General features: G+C 38.7%; 1 protein-coding gene across 12 annotated transcripts in view; it reads right to left on the bottom strand.

Annotated features, from left to right (window-relative positions):
• Positions 1-1,088: 1,088 nt before the first annotated feature.
• The window catches only part of LOC124298902 (potassium channel subfamily T member 2), a 170,162-nt gene continuing 153,962 nt past the window's right edge, over positions 1,089-17,288 (bottom strand). For 5 of the 12 annotated variants that reach the window (XM_046751537.1, XM_046751527.1, XM_046751529.1 and 2 more), the window contains 16 exons: positions 16,984-17,148; positions 16,624-16,844; positions 16,001-16,198; positions 15,645-15,871; positions 15,050-15,499; positions 13,366-13,527; positions 13,137-13,290; positions 12,037-12,045; positions 11,526-11,631; positions 11,301-11,428; positions 10,965-11,216; positions 10,655-10,826; positions 9,244-9,429; positions 8,686-8,817; positions 7,876-7,989; positions 1,089-6,983 (listed from right to left, as the gene is read on the bottom strand). In XM_046751537.1, coding sequence (XP_046607493.1) covers positions 6,099-6,983; positions 7,876-7,989; positions 8,686-8,817; positions 9,244-9,429; positions 10,655-10,826; positions 10,965-11,216; positions 11,301-11,428; positions 11,526-11,631; positions 12,037-12,045; positions 13,137-13,290; positions 13,366-13,527; positions 15,050-15,499; positions 15,645-15,871; positions 16,001-16,198; positions 16,624-16,844; positions 16,984-17,148 — 3,561 coding nt within the window. In that variant the 3' untranslated portion in view covers positions 1,089-6,098. The remainder of the gene's footprint in view (positions 6,984-7,875; positions 7,990-8,685; positions 8,818-9,243; positions 9,430-10,654; positions 10,827-10,964; positions 11,217-11,300; positions 11,429-11,525; positions 11,632-12,036; positions 12,046-13,136; positions 13,291-13,365; positions 13,528-15,049; positions 15,500-15,644; positions 15,872-16,000; positions 16,199-16,623; positions 16,845-16,983; positions 17,149-17,288) is intronic. The other 7 variants (XM_046751531.1, XM_046751536.1, XM_046751528.1 and 4 more) reach the window with 7 other exon arrangements.

Raw genomic sequence — 17,288 nt, 5'->3', positions numbered from 1 at the left:
GTCGAAAAATGAAGAAAAAGTAAGGCTAACCCCTTTGCATTTTTGGCGAAAATTTTCGCGATTTCGAAAAGTGCTGGAATAAATTCTTTCATGCACCATTCCGACGTAATTTTGCGAGAGAAATCGATTGGGCGCAGTCCCAATACGCTGCGATCAACGCGTCAAAAGTTACAGCCGAAAAACGAGAACCTGTGTTTTCGACATTTTTCAGCAGGTGCTTTTTCGCTCGCCATTTCTCTCCTGTTCGTCCTACGCTCTTTGCGCTGCGTTTTCTGAGTTCCTGAGGGTCCAATTGGTCAGGAAAAGGTCAAATAAATCGAATCGGAGACCCAAAATTTTTGGTCGAAAAATGAAGAAAAAGTAAGGCTAACCCCTTTGCATTTTTGGCGAAAATTTTCGCGATTTCGAAAAGTGCTGGAATAAATTCTTTCATGCACCATTCCGACGTAATTTTGCGAGAGAAATCGATTGGGCGCAGTCCCAATACGCTGCGATCAACGCGTCAAAAGTTACAGCCGAAAAACGAGAACCTGTGTTTTCGACATTTTTCAGCAGGTGCATTTTCCTTCGTAACTTCTCTCCTGTTGATCCCACGCTGTTTTCGCTGCGTTTTCTGAGTTCCTGGGGGTCCAATTAGTCCGGAAAGGGTCATTTGAATCGAATCGGGGACCAAAAATTTTTCGACTAAGAAATGAAAAAAAAGCAATGCTAACCCCATTGCATTTTTGGCAGAACTTTTCGCGATTCTGAAAATCGCTGGAATAATTTCTTCCTGGCACTATTCCGACGTAATTTTGCGAGAAAAAGCGATTGGGCGGAGTCCGAATACGCTGCGAGCAGCGAATTCAAAGTGACATACGAAATACGCAAAAATCCCTCCTCATTGTTCTAGCTGTTGGTACCATGGTCATACAGGTCTCGAAACTTCTTTGGAATGGGTAGATCGTTTCTACAACACTACTGTTGTATAATGTTACAGTGTTGAAGACACGGTGGTAGTTCACCAGTCACCACTTGGTTCGTTGCGATTATCGTGCTTAGGATGCCAGGATACAAGTTTATGATAGTGTATGTAATTACAATCATAATGCCAATAGAATAACTTTTATTATGCCAGTTTCACAAAAGATTCGGTGAATAGTACATCTATCTAATAATTAATCTCATGTCATGTTTCTGATCATTCAATTCGAATCCTCATATCCATTCAGACACCATTTGTACAAATCAAGATACAGTATTACTCTCAGTTTACAATTCAGCACTGATCATTCTCTGAGTCGTACACACTTTCACGCTTAATGATTATCTATATGTACAATTTCATCCACACAGTGATCACATTATGGATCTGTTACGCTTCAATACAATTCGTCTACGGTAAGGTTTACTTCAGGATTTTTTTTGAACTCTGAAGTATAACGATCTTAGAATTTCATCAATTCCCCGCGACATACTCCATCCTAAATATTTGGCACCCCAGTTGAAATATAACTTTGATGACAGTATACTTGGTTTCGCGAGATTTTTTCTATTAAGTGTGGTTTAAAAACTCAAAAATAGGGTACAATCAATGTCACATTTCAGTGGCAACTGAATTTCCTCTTCGAATATAAGCTAAGAAAAGGTACATTTGCAGTCTCACTGTTAGGTGCCACATGAACTTGTCTATTATTTAAAGTAATTCAAGTTTGAATTTAAATGTAATTGATTTTAACTGTGATTTACCAAAAAGGTATTACATACTCATTTTATGTAATCGACGATAAACAATTTTAATTAACCATCAAAATAGACAAAACAAACGTATTTCATTAATTTGACTAATGTCAAGATATTTATTAGCTAGGAAAGGTATAACAATTTAATATCCGCTGCATGTGTACATCGAACAAACTTCCTTATCGTTGAAATTAACGCTGAAGTTCTTACACTTTTTGAACGAAACCCAACATAGCTTCAACTCGACTATACTGGGTCTGTTTCAACTCCATTGAACTGTTTCATTAGCTGAAAGGAACGTCAGGAATCAAATAGTAACGATACGACAAAATGTATTTCATCATACGTACCATAGCGCTGAAAACCATCGTTGGTTCAAATTTGAACCATTGGTGACATTCAACGATTAAACTGACCGATTGCTGCAATCTTTGAATGGTAAAGTAAGTAATAAATGAAATAATGCTTAAACCTGGATCTAGAAAAACAAAAAAGTTTCAATTTCCGTCGTATTGTTTTTGCACTGTTATTTGAATGAAAAATTTTTCCATGTTTTCAAACACGGTAATGAAGCGTTTTTTATAACGCGTTAAATACTATAACGTCAACAGTAAATTATTATTTATTCCTCTGGATTACCAAGAAAATACATATTAACTATATGTTATAATTATAAATAACTTTGTTCAATAATACTCTTTCTTACGTATGATAATAATATAATATAATTCAATATAATATGTATATAATACATGTTGTCAATGTTTGAAAATGTAATTGTATAAAAATTATAACTTCATGTTTAGGCTCTGACGATAGATAGTATTGAGTTTCGTGCTCAGATTGAGTTTCTCTACACAAGCTTACGGTAAGTGTGTAATCGTCAATTGCCGAGAATGTTTGTCTATTGTCAGGGCCTACACATAACGATGAATTACGAAGAATTATACTTTGTAAATTGGTCACAGTGAGCCAGCATAATGCCATTGGCTTTAAGCAGATTGTTTCCGGTGCGGAAAGTGTTTATTCGCGTACCTTTTATTTTCCATTTGGCAAGGATGTAAGTAATTGTATAAACATCGCGGATTGTCAGAAATAAATTGGGAATGTTGTGATTAATATCTCTTATATCACGATTATCCTGAATCTTTGAATAAACGAGGGAAAATGTGCGATTGATTTTGGTTTCACAAAACACAGTTTACATTAAATTCGTTAGCTAATCTGGGCTCTTCTGACGATTTAGAAATGTCTGTTGCAATCCTAGGATAGCATACCCAAGTAGCACAGAGATGAATGATTGCCACTGAAAAAGAAAAAAAAAATATGAACAGTAGTTGACCATATTATATGCCGATAAAAGTTGATCGTGAATTATCGTCATTGAATAATTATGGTCAAGGGGAAATTTGAAATTCAAATAACAAAGCAAAAGTTTTTTTGCTCGATCTCTGCATTAATTTTTAATTTATTCATAGTGATTTCGAAGCTTAGATGAAAAGTCATGACTTTACGATTTTTTACCCTTATAATTCAATTTATTTATTTCCGTTGATTTTATATCGACCTGAGATATAGGTAAGAAATAATAAGCATCTCAAGTCACGAGTGCTACCTGGATATGTGTAATTAAGGTAAAACACATTCTAACAAGTCGGTCAACATGTTACACGTATATATTATAACACGTGTACATGCTGTGTATCTATATGAATATTGTACGTATGTTCGTTAAACTTTCGAAGCAAAATTTTTCTCACAAATATTAAATAACCGTCAATATTTTTCATGCGCATGCAGTAAGTCAATTATAGGTATATAATATATTGGAAATGCACATAATAGGAGTGTTGGAATGTCTCGGTATAATTTATACTTTATATATTATATATGCCGTACTGTATTTTATGTAGAGACTGAATTTGCAATCGGTTGTCTATGTGTATAATATACATAACATCTAAGCAGAATGGAAATGGCCCCTTACGATTTTCTTTTCCTTTCATTGTATTATTTGGTAAAAACGTGATGGCGATTTCGTTCCGGTTATGACAATTTTACGATGCTATTTATACCAGCAAAATCGAGTTGAATTTCCATGATGCTGTGCGTGCCAATTTTCCCTTGACACTTAGCTTTACAAAACAATACAAGTAATCGTGAATATCAATGTTACGGCCCTTGCCAATCGCAGAGACGCTCCCCACGGAGTTTATTGATAAAAAATCTTTACATGTATAAGTTGTTATACCCTAATTTGGAGATAAATATGGCCGAGTATAAAATCAGTTGAGAACGCCTCTGCATTATCAAGTCTGACAGTCGTGGTCATGACCTATAATACTCATACCGATAAATACAAAAATAAAATATAAACATATCATCTATCTAAGCTAATATTATACTTCTTCTCGCGCGTTTCGAGTAATAAATTTTATAATATGTTATTTCTTAATTACAATTCTTTTTGAAAAGAGCAGCCAAATTTTTCTTACTCAAGTCCAATCAGACCACATTCCATAATTATACATCACTTGTTCTCTTTCACTTAACATTTTCATCGTAATTTATTAACTCGTTCTAAAAAGCTTGCAAAATTCTAATAGATTCTATAAATATATATTCGCCTACAACTGTCTTAGAGAGTTTATAAAAGATTAGTATCATTTCTATTTCTTTCCCATCTACGAAACCTCTTGTTGAAAGCTCAAGGATCGAGGGCCGTTTCTTCTTTGCTTTCAGTTAAAATTCATCCTCCAAGATTATCCAGAGGATCAATTTCAACCGACAGGATTTGAAAATTAGCCCTGGAAGTCCGGAAATTTCAAGTTCAAGAGAAAATTTTCAAGTGGATCTCAATCATTTCACCGTTTCATTCCGCTTGAATAATTAACTCGCGAATCGCCAGTCTGTTGTACTTTGGAATTGTACGTATTTTCACAAACAAGTCAAATTCCGCGTACATTAATCCGGATTTCCGAATATGTTCAATACGAAATTGGACGAAAGAGATTTGAAAGTTGGGTAAGAAAAAAAAAAATAACACCATATTTCTTTTTCAATACAGTAACGTACGTGTAGACATAGCGTATTATATATATTAATTCTATCCTCTCATGATATGAATTACATGGTCACACTCTTCTATTCTCATAGTATAAAAATGATCAAGTCGTGGAGTCTTCTTAATATAGTTGTACGTCTAATGGAATTACGTGCTAGAATAATCTAATATATTTCGAGTTATTGTGGTATTACATTTGCCATATAAAATAGGGCTGGGTAAACCAGCTTGTGCACCGATACTCGCAGTAAATATCCGACCGAATTTAACAGATCATTTATAGCTTATAATGTAACGAAGGTATAAGGGTACCGGCCAATTATACGTAATCTCTGAGCTATAGATGAAAATTTGACGAACAGTACCTGCATAGAAATTGGCAGCTTTTCGAGGGAGTTCACAGGAGGAATCATAAAACGTTCAAAACTCTGAGACGTGTTTAGAAATTTAGTTTATCGGCATGATGCAATAAACATCCCAGTGTTTTAATGGTAAAAACATTTCTCTGAATACCCATTTTGAATCATTGCGGAAATTTTGTACTTTCTCAGCAATATTTTCCGTACAATACGCGTCTGAAAGTCGAAGGGAAAGTTTTTTTCTTTGCAAAAGTCAGTATACGCGAAATATACTTATTGTCGGATATTTTCTGTTGCTGGCCAATTTATTTCGGGTGTTTCTGAATTTCTATATAATTTTGCGAAACCATTTGCAACGAAGCGATTTAATGTTATTCGATGTATGTGAAAAAGGTAAAAATAAAGTCATACAATCCGTTTTCCCTAATGCAGAAATTCATTTCAAAGAGTGCTTCAGAGAATCTTCTTTCCCAGAGTTGAGAGTTTCTATTTCATTATCGTAGCTCGATAATTGTTTACCCTTTTCGCCTTATTGTGTTATTGTCAGGAAAAAAAGAAATAAATATTATAAGCTTTAAGTCGTAGCTCTCTAAGCCATATGTTAAACACATCGCATCACGATCTGTGCCGTGATTCGATGTATTTTCTATTAATTTTATTTCACATTTCAAGATGTATGCTCCCCTAGCACAATTACGTCGGAGTAAGTCTTGGTTGTAACGATTCAGGCTAGTATCCATTATTATTTCGGCTAGCCAAATCGATTTCACGTGTCTCGAAAAAAATCGATATTTTCTAACGCGTCCAACTTTGCTTGTTACTCTTCCGCGCCATGAGAGTTAAAACTTTGAAACTCGTACGTTGTGCGGATAGAATTTGTTGCCTATGTGGGAACGTTATAGCCATTTATTCCGAACTACGCTAGAGAGTCGGCGTCCCCACATAAGGTTGTATCATACTATCGTCCCCTGGATGTGTTGGGGGTCCTGCGAACTCCCTTGAATTTGCATCGGAGGTCCCATCGGACTCTGGATCGATGGTGGATCGTAAAGACCTCCCAGGGAGCCACCGAGGCCGGCACCAAGCGAGGGGCCCAAACTGCCCCCCATCGCTGACAGGGAAGGCAGTCCTACATCGAGGATTCCGGTGTTACTAGCGCCACCTCCGGGAGTTCCCTCTTCCGGCGGAGTGACCTCTAAGCCGATAGAGCCGTTCAGAGCAATTTTAATTGGATTGTGATTCGAAGGGTGAGACAGGGCGCCCAGACCTATGTCTTCGAGGCTACTTTTCCGTCTGGTCGTCAGACCTTGTCTGAGAGAATTGCTTCGTCGGAGTAAAATGTCATCGACTACCCTCAACGAATTAGAACGGCCCCGGAGCTGACCGGCTACAGTGGGACTGTCCGGTAAAGAGAGAGAATTTGATTTGGTATTTCCAAGAGGTGGCGCTCTAGCCAACCCAATCCCCGAACCTCGCCGGCTCCCAGGGCCGCCACCAATTCCTGCCGAGGCAACCGCTGCGCTCATCTGGGCGACCAGTTGAGCAGAGCAGAAGCTAATGTTACTTTTCCGCCTAGAATTGTGTCTCTCGAATGTCTTTTGGGCGGAGAACGGACTGGGGCGCACTAAATACACTATATCCCCTTCTTCTAGTTTCAAGTCACAGCTAGGGTTGATTATCACATAAGATAGCGAGTTTCGTTTCTCCGACACGTCGTCGTAGTCAGCGACGGGTAGATTCAGGGATTCCATTCTCGATCGCACCAGGTTCGCTATCTCCGCTCGTTCTATTTGTTGGGCGTGGTTGTCTCGTGCTTCGTCCCCAAGGCTTACCGAGTACTGAAAAAACCAATAATTTCTTGCGTCACGATATGCGAGGCTACTAACGTTTTCCACTGTACGTATACAAAGTGAAATCCTATCGACTGCATTGTACGTCGTCTGCTAAAACTCAATGTTTGCCATGGCAACCAACTGTCTCTGACCTTAAAATTTTTTACAGCTGTGCTCAATTCGCAACTGTCAAAATTTTTGAGGTTAGATACAGTTGGTTGCCCTGGCAAACAGCCGCTCTCAGATTCTAGCGCATGCGCGTTAAATCTTAGGAAACGATAAACCATTCGGTCTTTAGGAATTCGATACTTATATTGCATGTATAACAGCAGTATTTATATAAAGCGGTGCATCGCAGTGTTACAAAGTACGTCACTAGTACAATATACGTATAGCATCAGAACAGTGGCGTGGAAATAATAATCCGATCGAATTACCCTTTTCAAATTTTTTTACTAAAAGATAAGTTTTAAGTAGATATATTATATGTGCCTTAAATCACTTGGAGACTATTCATTAAATATACGAAAATAATGTTTAAATATTGATATTTACAAACACTGAGAAGTTATTTGCTTTTTTTTCAAATACCTCGAAGCCCAATGTAAGCTGCTAAAGTAGCCAACCCAAAATAGCGATGAATACTACGTAACATATAGTTATTAACTACAGGTAAACAACTGCCTCTATGTTGACGAGACTGTGATAAAATATAACGACATCGGTTGGTCTGCCTTTCGCATGACGCGGATTGCGGACAACATGCAAAGCATCCGACTTATGCGGATAACAAGTGAAAAACTTTGACGTGCACAAAGGCGCGTGCTTTCAAATTGTGGTGAGAAATGGTGTGCGGACCAAGAGAAGGAAAAAAAAAAGAAACCACATCAATACTCACGGCAGAGGCACCTTTGTCACGTGTAGCGCAATTAGCTAAGCAAGATGCAGCGGCTGAATATCGGGCTTTATATGTTACCCCAACGCCAGTGTCGCTCTCTGCGTCTGAGTCAGCCTGTTGAATGACAAGCAATTCTACCCTTACTACAAACCAGCCACTCTCAGCAACATATAAACGGCGTACACGGGGTTGAAGTCGCAGTTACCAGTGTTTATAATTAGTCCTGTAATATCCCGCGATTTTACAGTTCTTGGAGGTTTTTATCGCGACCAGAAGTCGAAGAACCACGGTTTGTTCATACGAGTTTCCGCTTGCCTCCACGAATTTTCTTTGTAAAGATAAAAAAAATTTTTTTCTTCACATTCCATGCTCAACATAATTATGGTAAAATACATTCGTCCAAGTAGTGTTTAGGATTGATTAGGATAGTCTCTGTATAGGGCCCGTTACTATGATTGCTGTACGATTGTTAACAGGAATTATTGCATGCAATTGCAAGAGTTTCGGACGTACAACTGTCTTTACAGTGTGAGCTGTTTCTCATGACGAGGAATGGTATGTGATTTTTAATGATAATCCGTGGTTTAATGTTACACGATCATTCTCTTTCACGACCTTCATGATCAAATGGACCTTAGATCTGTATACAGCTGACATAAAATGATTTCTTTTCGAGATGCTTATGCACGAAATGGATCAAGAACCCAGCCATGCGCTACTCACAGGTAATGTTCACACTTGGCCTTCTAAAAATGTCTTTCATAACAATTAAAAGAGGATTTCATTTAACAGCTCAATTTTACGAATTACCTGCGAAGTTTCTGTTGCCGTTGTATCCTGAGTTCTGTAAATACCGATCGGTATTTCGCATGTCGTGGAACACAGTTTCTGGTACAGACGACCGTAAGTTCTGATCCACATGTCATCCTTTGCTATCCTCATCTAGATCACAGTAATTAAATTAATCAGGAGAATGAGCGATAATAAACGAATATGAATTATGGTAATTTTCACGAAATAATCGTTGATCACTGGAACCGATTAAATTTCACTCCATACTAAAAACTGCGTTAGACTTTTACGAGAGGTCAATCACCCGTCAATTTGATGTACACCTGATTTCAAGATTACAAAGATTTCAAAAGATTTCAACGGACTTTAAACGCTTCCAAAAGATTATAAGAGACTTCATGGGATTCATTTTAAAAGATTTCGGAGATATCAAAATATTTCAAGAGATTTCAGAATCTTTCATGAAATTTCAAAAATTACACAAAATTTCAGGTGATTTCAAAGATTTCAAGAGATTTCATGCAAATATAGAATTTTAATTGCACGAGTCAATTGGATGAAACGTGAAGAGCTTACAGAGGTAAGAAAGCCGGATCCTGGTGCCTGATCCACTCCCAAAAGTAGCCTGACGAACGTGATGACGTAATCTTTGACGAAAGCTTGATACAACAGCGTGTCGAGCATTGAAGCGCTGAAGACACTCCCAGCTGCGAACGGCAGGCGAAACATGTACGATATGTGTGATCCCCGTTCTTTTTCTTTCTAAGAATTATAGTGAAAATATTGTATCAGCATAGAACTGGAAACTCGTGTTTTACGAATGATCCTTATCATCGTTATAAATTATTTCCAGTAAAACTTTTCTAATAATGTATATTGTATGCAGTTATATTAGATAACGAACTTGTTAGCACAATAAGAAAACTCACGCTTCAAGGATGAAAAATTTTCAAGTTATTGAATTTACCACCGCAATGTCAGCTAATTAATCAATCATATAGATCAATGGAGAAACAATTATCGGACAAAATAACTTGAAATATAAACAGAATAGTATGAGAGACGTTCAGATAATAGAAAATATTGTTAAACAGTATTGTTGTCCTTCTAGTTAATAAAGTACTCATTCACATATAATTATTATATCTATAATAGAAGTGTTTAATGGGTTGATCGGAGAATGCTGGAAACCGAATACTTTATGGAGTACCATGCTAGTAAAAATCAGAGCAGCACACACCACAAAACTACGCAGAATCTTCTACTGTACAAAAAAAAAAAAACTCGTCACGTCAAGATTTCAATGCAGGTATAGAGTAGTTACGCATACATATTTACACAAGTGTGTTCTTTATTTGCAGAAAATTCTAAAATCTGAGCTTTATGCCAACGAGGCTATGTAAAATACAATTTTTCGATCTGCATATGGAGAGAGATGTATTTCTAATTCACATCGTCTAATTGTAAAGCTGACGTCTGCATTGTCGATACGCTATTTCCCGATAATCACTATGAATTTTTTACTCTGTCAACAACACGGTGTAGTTCAATATCATTCCAAAGATTGTCAACTAGGTATGTACTATGGAAAATAAAACAGAAGAACCAAGGCGAACAGCATCTAATTGTCTATTTAAGCAACGATCCAAACTAGTGCCTTTAACTCTATTAAGTTTAATCACTGCATTGGCCAACCACCAAAGCTCCAATTTCCTTATTCAGTTTTATGAAATTCTAAACAAAGTCCTCGAATTTTCGTTTGATTTTACGCATGAATTTCTTTCAAAATTTATCACCGTGAAGATGACGGATGATCTGAAACTTCTTTTCTTCAAACAACCTGTTTTTGGATGGTTTTATGAAAACGCAAATGAGGAAAGTAGGGCTAGAGTGCGGAGCGAGGTGTGTTTGTGTAATAATTTTACAGTTTTTAGGCGAATAAATCAGTCAGTCATATCAGAGATCAGAGTGAGTGATATTATGTTACCGGGGAGCCCATCGGAGGCTCATCGGAGTAGTTGTCACCGGAAGTAGTACTGAGGAGTACCTTTTCCATTTTGCTGAGATGAAGGGCATATTTGTCGTGAGCACGAAACTGCATAAACCTCATGTTGCTGGATTGGGACAGCTCCGTTATGCTTTTTATGCTAGGGAAGAATCTGTCAAAGCACAAGAAGAGAACCGACAATGAATGCAATTGAAGCAAATTCGTTGCGTGGTGGGATAAATCTCACTGTGCATACGACAATGCAAAGTGATCTTTCAAGTTCATATCGAGGAGTAAGTACTATCTTTACTTGAACATTGTCTGCACTGCGACGATGGTGTTACAGTCAGCCAGGGTATCTTCTTCGGCTGAATTGCTCAGCTCTTTATTTACAACTACAACATTTTCGGCCAGCGTGATACCCGCTCGCAACAAGTCGTCCAAACAGTCGATGGATCCCAACATCCAGTAGATCAGTGGAAAATATGATACCGCATCGAGGAATGCGATTTCCGGCCGCCTTTCCAAAAGCAGAATTATTGGGTTCAACGATGTTTTCGATCTGAAAGAGGACGCGATACGATTACTGCAGAATTTCTGCGATCAATAATAAACGGATGGTTGCAACAAATATATCGCTGTTTACCTAAAATGGGCCCTTAACGGAATTATGAAATTGTATATTCCATTGCTGGCATAATCTGCCGCTAATATAATTGTTTTATTCTGCCAGTTATATTCTTTTGCGTTTCGATATGAACAATGTTCACAGACCTGAAATTAATTTCACACCTTCAGTCAATTCTTTATATCAATATACACGAGGTTCAGTTCGGGTAAAACATTTCAGTAGTAAGTAATTTGATCATACCTGTGCAAGTTGTAAACAACAGAGTGGCTTTTTCTCTTTGAGAAGGTAGCACAGGGTCGGAGAGACACCTATAAACGGTGACACTGGTGGAAAGCCCTTCACTATCCTGTAACATTATTTTGAGTAAGATTCGATTAGGAGGTTTGAAACAGATTGCAAATGTACCTCATAAATTCAACGCTCAGACACGCGGTGTTTACTGGCTCTTACATGTCGATGCGAAATAGTTGTGTGCAGATAATCTCAAATACAGCGTGCGTGCAATATCAAAGAAATGGTGTAATAATAATTGTGTCATTGAATCGAGACCAACATATCGCAGAGTAAACTGTGAGTTAACGCGAGTGTAACACGGTTAGTAATATCTACACTTTAGATCAGTTCGATAATTAAGTTTCATTCTAAAGTTATTAATGCTCGTTTGAATCAAACTTTTTATTCAATATTACAGCAATAGTGAATCTTGTACGATTACCAAAATTTTTTAATAATTATGAAGTTCAGAACTTACCCTCTGAGGCTGTGGTTGCCGAATTGTGGTAATGCAATGTAGATAAAGTGCGACAAGTCGCACACAAAGGTGATGCAGGGAAGACATCAAAACATCCACAGGGTTATAAGGTGTCAGGCAGGACAGCATCAAACAGCAATGCAACAGCACATCGATAGACATCAAGATATCGGAAGGATTAATCGGTGTGCGAAGGATGTGTGGGTCATGATGGAAATGGATGTGACAAGAATTATAAGATACGGTGTTGAGTTGATACGTATACACTTCTAGAAGATATTGCGTGTTTTAAAATTCTTAACTAGACTTTGTGAACTTGACCATCCTATCTATCTAACTGGAAGTAAAAAATTTTGGTACATGTATAACTACGTTACTAAAAGTGATTCGCGGCGTTAATTCGTAGTCCTAGACAAAAGAGGAATATTTATGGTAAAGAAAAGATCTTTACTCTGTTCTTAAATTGAAACAATTACCGTCATTCTTGATTGAACTACGACAATGTCACGGCTTGGTGTTTCACGAAATTTCTAAAATTGTTTATTGTACAGATAATAGAAGATATCACAATTAGGCGTTCATTCATGCTTGCGTGCACAACAGAGTGCATGTATGCATTTGCAGGACGTGAAATATTTCGAAAAGTCAAAGAATCAGTTACAGTCTTTAATAAGAGATACTGGAAATGGTACAATAAGTATACAATCGTAACGAAAAAGAGTCGAAACGCTTGCGGTAATTGTCTACGAAAGACGGTGGATGGTTTAGCCTGTTTCAAGCCAGAGATAGAATTTGCAAGTAGAGAAGACTCGTGGTAATAAAAAGATTGACTAGCAAAGCTAACGATCCGTATCACCGTTTTCCAAGTTCGAGTATTAAACTTTTGCAGGTTGTTGTATGATAACTTAAAATAGTCACCTTATATTCTAGATAGCATTTGGACAAGTGCATTTCTCAATCCTGAAGACTAGTCGATTCTATGTGCAGTAATATTTATGAAACTCAACTTTTCAACAACATAAAAACGAAGAATTTGATGCCACATTATCGAATAAAATGATACAATTCAGAGCAGATAGTACCTGAGAAAAATTACTTACGCAATTTTTTCACTAGGCGATCTCCATGGAACATCGTCGTCCATCTCATCTTCGGATTCGTCACCTTCGTGATCCAATGATTCTTGACCGGGAAGATGCAACGTTGAACTTGTCAGCATATCCGGTACAGGCAATATGCTGGGTCGTCGGCTCCCTGAGGTGTCGTATCAAAACGTCATTATATGTACCCTGCCAATTAGAAACGTTCTAATGATATCTCAGTACCGACCTCTTCTCTGCGTTAGTATTTCCGGACTGAGGAGATTAGGATTAGGGTCGACGGATCTTGGTACATCCAAATGATTTCCAGTTATCGGCGTTTGCGGGGTCGATCCACCTTCTTTCAGACACTGTCGCGAGTCCCCCATGCCTCCAGGATCGAGGTACATAGCTAGAGTACAATCAAGAGCATTCGTTAATATCAAGTTTGCCAAGATTTAATTAACCAAAATCTTCGCCATAAAATGTTATAAATGATGAGTGTGTTATGTGAGTGTCTGCGTTTGTATCATTATTGATATTACGGTATGAATATGCATAGGTACCCATGTTAACGTTGAGATGAAAAAAAGAATTCTTTGTTAGATACAATCTTGTTAAAAACAATGAGTGGTTTATTGCTTCAGAGTGGATCTGAATAGTCGATATGGGGAAGAAAAAAATTGTTGAAATTTGCAAATATCGACCGCAATAGATTGCATTTTATGCATTGATGATGCACAAGGGTGCATGTGCAAGAATCGTTTGGGAAAACGATAAATCTATAATTGTAAAAAAGCACGATTATTTCGTTACATTCATTTTATGGCGTGAGATCTTTGTAATGATATGTATAGCATATTATGTAGGATGTTGATAGTAGTGGATGCGAGTTTGTTGTATATTTTTTAATACATTCCAGGGCTCAGCAAACATGTAAAGCAACATCTAAATATGCATAGTTTTCGGGCGATATATGTATTCATTTGTGATTGATACGAATTTCTTCAATTCTTTTTTTTTTTTTTTTCTTTATACTACACGTACATATAAGGTTCGTATTACTATATAGAGAGTTGACAATAATATCCTGTACAACATCAACATTCAAATTAGTTACACATACGAATGAAAAGTATGTGGACCTTAAAGCTACGAACAGATACATTCCAATGTCCTTGTAGATACACATACACATGTAGATGATCCTCTTTGAATGATGTATGAATTAGACGGGAACGCACCAGCTGTCAATGCAGTACCAATTTCAATTATGATGCACAGATTAAATCTGCAAAATAATTATTCCGCTTTAGAGAATAATATCAAAATATCCTTTTGTCACTTATTGTCAATTGGTACTTGACCGCCGTGATAAGCTGAACTAATCGACCGACCTGAAGAGTGTGCTTATCTATGGAATAACGAGTAGATTTCAAGGATGTATCGTATGTTTTTGCTTGTTGTTTGAATAAAACGACTAAGGTTCATTGGGCAATTAATCGATCTATACCTTTTACCCATAATTCTTCTATGTCAACATGTCCCCCAATTCGATTTCTACATCTAAAGTGTTACTAAAACGTTCTCGATACTGGAAAGTCAGGATTTTTTACGAACAAAGGACAATTGACGACTCTTGACGATCGATGTACCGAAACAGTATATCCACGACTTTTCACTCCGTATGTACACTGTGATAAAAAAATCGGTTCGGTCAATGGTTGTCACTCGACTAATATCTGAAATTTAATTTCCGAGTAGATAACAAGAACGATTCCACAGTAGTTAGATTTTGGTCGATTCTTTCACCTGGCAGATCGCCACCTCGAACCTACGAACGGAGTTCATGCCGATGAGAAAATCTAAGGCAGAATGTGGGTGGTTCGTATAGCGATAAGTGAAACGAAAGCAGAGGCGCATGCAACACTCACGGTGGACATCGGATGCGAGTAGGTTGAGGTGTTGGTGAAGTGTAGGCGTGCTAAGGGGGACCTGCAAGATAACCTGGGGAGGCATTGAGGCCAGGCTCGGAGCTTGGCCTTTGCCCTCCACCTGGTTTCCAGTGCAGGCCTTGGGTACTTCACTCAGCGTGTTAGAACTGTTGTGATGGCGGTGAGTGTGATCCTCTGGACCGACGTTCATTGCAGTACCATTCCCTCCTTGTGAAGATGCAGTTGTTATCGCGTCCCCGCCCCTCGTCGCGCCGCCACTTCCGACATTTCCGGCAGGTGCTGGAGTGTCCGCCTTCGTCTCAACGACGACTTGGTTTGGCTCCGATATCAGTCCGCTCTGATGATTCGCCACAACGAAGGCAGAGTTTTCTTCTTTCGTTATACTCATGTAGTAGCAGGTGTCTGTCTTCTTCATTATGTGGCGTGGGCCTGTTACGACGAATGTTGCAGACGTCAATACACATCGCACTTGCTCGTATGAAATGCTCGGTAATTTTCCGATCGTCGATAACCATGTATTTTGAAAATTTCTACACAAATTGTACGATTTCGTTTCATGGGATTGGAGTATCACCTGGATTAAGCAAAATCGTGTCCTCGTAGAACTCCGGCAGTTCGGCAGGGCGAACAGCGACCAATGCAACCCCGTATTTTCTATGACTATGAAAGGACGCGTAGGTGAACGATTTACCCTCGTATTCGCCGAAAAACCTGCTGTCCCCAAGAATAATGTGATATATTTCGTTACCGGAACACTTTCCGTATAGCCTGTGCCATTCTTCTTGCGATTGTTGGCCTTCTCTGAAACAAGTCCGAGTGTAGCCGTACAAAAATTTTCCAATCATCAACCGAACTACGCGACAATGTGACGAAATAAAAACAGTCATAATTTTTCCTCCGCATCTCCATGCTCGTTCGCATCATACTCACTGTCCCCTGGAAGTATGAAGCAGCAATGTGACGAGTGTCGAGGCCCCGGGACACGTACAATTGTTGGCTAGTAGAGCGTATTTGAATTCATCCTCGCACACGACGTGTTCCGCGAATTTTACATGGAGTTTGTTCTCCGGACGAAAAATTTGGACGTATTGCGGAACCGCCGGTGCGAAGTCTTTCACCGCCCATGACCTGTGAAATTGAAATGGCCAAATGAAGACTTGACGCACCGCAATGAGCGTGTCAGTCTTATCCAAAGCTATGGACCAACAAAAATCCCGGGTAATGAACGCAGCTTGTTCCAACAATTTTATTAGTAGGAATACCAGGCCAGTTTTGGATACAGATTCCCATACCGACACTTACCGCCACTTGGCCAAGACACGAACCTTTTTTTTAGAGTTTAAGTTGATCAGAGTGGGGATATCCCTCGTCGTCGAACATTCTAGAAAAAGGTTTGCGTCTTGGCTAAGTGGTGGTAAACGTCAGTAAGGGAATCTGTATCTAGAACAGGGCTCGTATCCCTACTAGTATTCAGAATATCTTTCCGGCACATATTTCCGGTGTTGGGAAGGTTATTTACAACACTATTTTTGGAAATTCCTTGTATCGTTTACCTGAGTATCGTGTGCTCGTCAGCAGCAGTTTTGTCGGCGTAGTTTCGAGCCGCCAGAACGAAGCATGCTTCAGCCTCGTTCATTCGAGCCCTGGCAAGGTCTCCGTCCTTCAGACACGAGCCTTGGATGTAAATTACTCTCTGTGCCCAAATCGGCACTTGTAGGATCATCCTCATCGTGGTATCGAGCTCCATAGGGGAGAGAAGAACGACGTAGTAGTCCTGGAGGTGTCAATGGTTTGTTTAAATCAAGCGGATGAGAATCCGTTAGAAAGATTCTGTTACTTCAGACAATTACTGTTACACTGACGACGATTTCGCCCGGTGATAGGCTCATGTTGTGAATCCTTATAAAACTCACCTGTAGCAGCGGATGGGCGTAAAATTCGTTCAAAAAATCCATTATCGTATCGGCCTGCAATGTCGTGCTGCATACGACCACATGCTTTTCGCTTTGAGCTCTATGCGATGAATAGGAACCCCCGAGTTTTTGTCTCTCCATCCACGTGAAGGCCAGTTGCTCGAACTATCGACAGGTCAAGAGTTAACAACGGCCGCCTAGATTTATTCTACGGCATTAGCGTGGAAATATTTAAGGAACCAGCATTGTCTGTCAGGAATCGAGCAAGGTGAGAAGATATAGAAATTAAATTGATCGAGTAAATT

Source organism: Neodiprion virginianus, chromosome 2, assembly GCF_021901495.1.
Source record: "Neodiprion virginianus isolate iyNeoVirg1 chromosome 2, iyNeoVirg1.1, whole genome shotgun sequence".
Taxonomy (NCBI): Eukaryota; Metazoa; Arthropoda; class Insecta; order Hymenoptera; family Diprionidae; genus Neodiprion; species Neodiprion virginianus.
The sequence above is the reverse complement of the archived record's forward strand: the minus strand, read 5'-3'. Positions and strand labels throughout refer to the sequence as shown.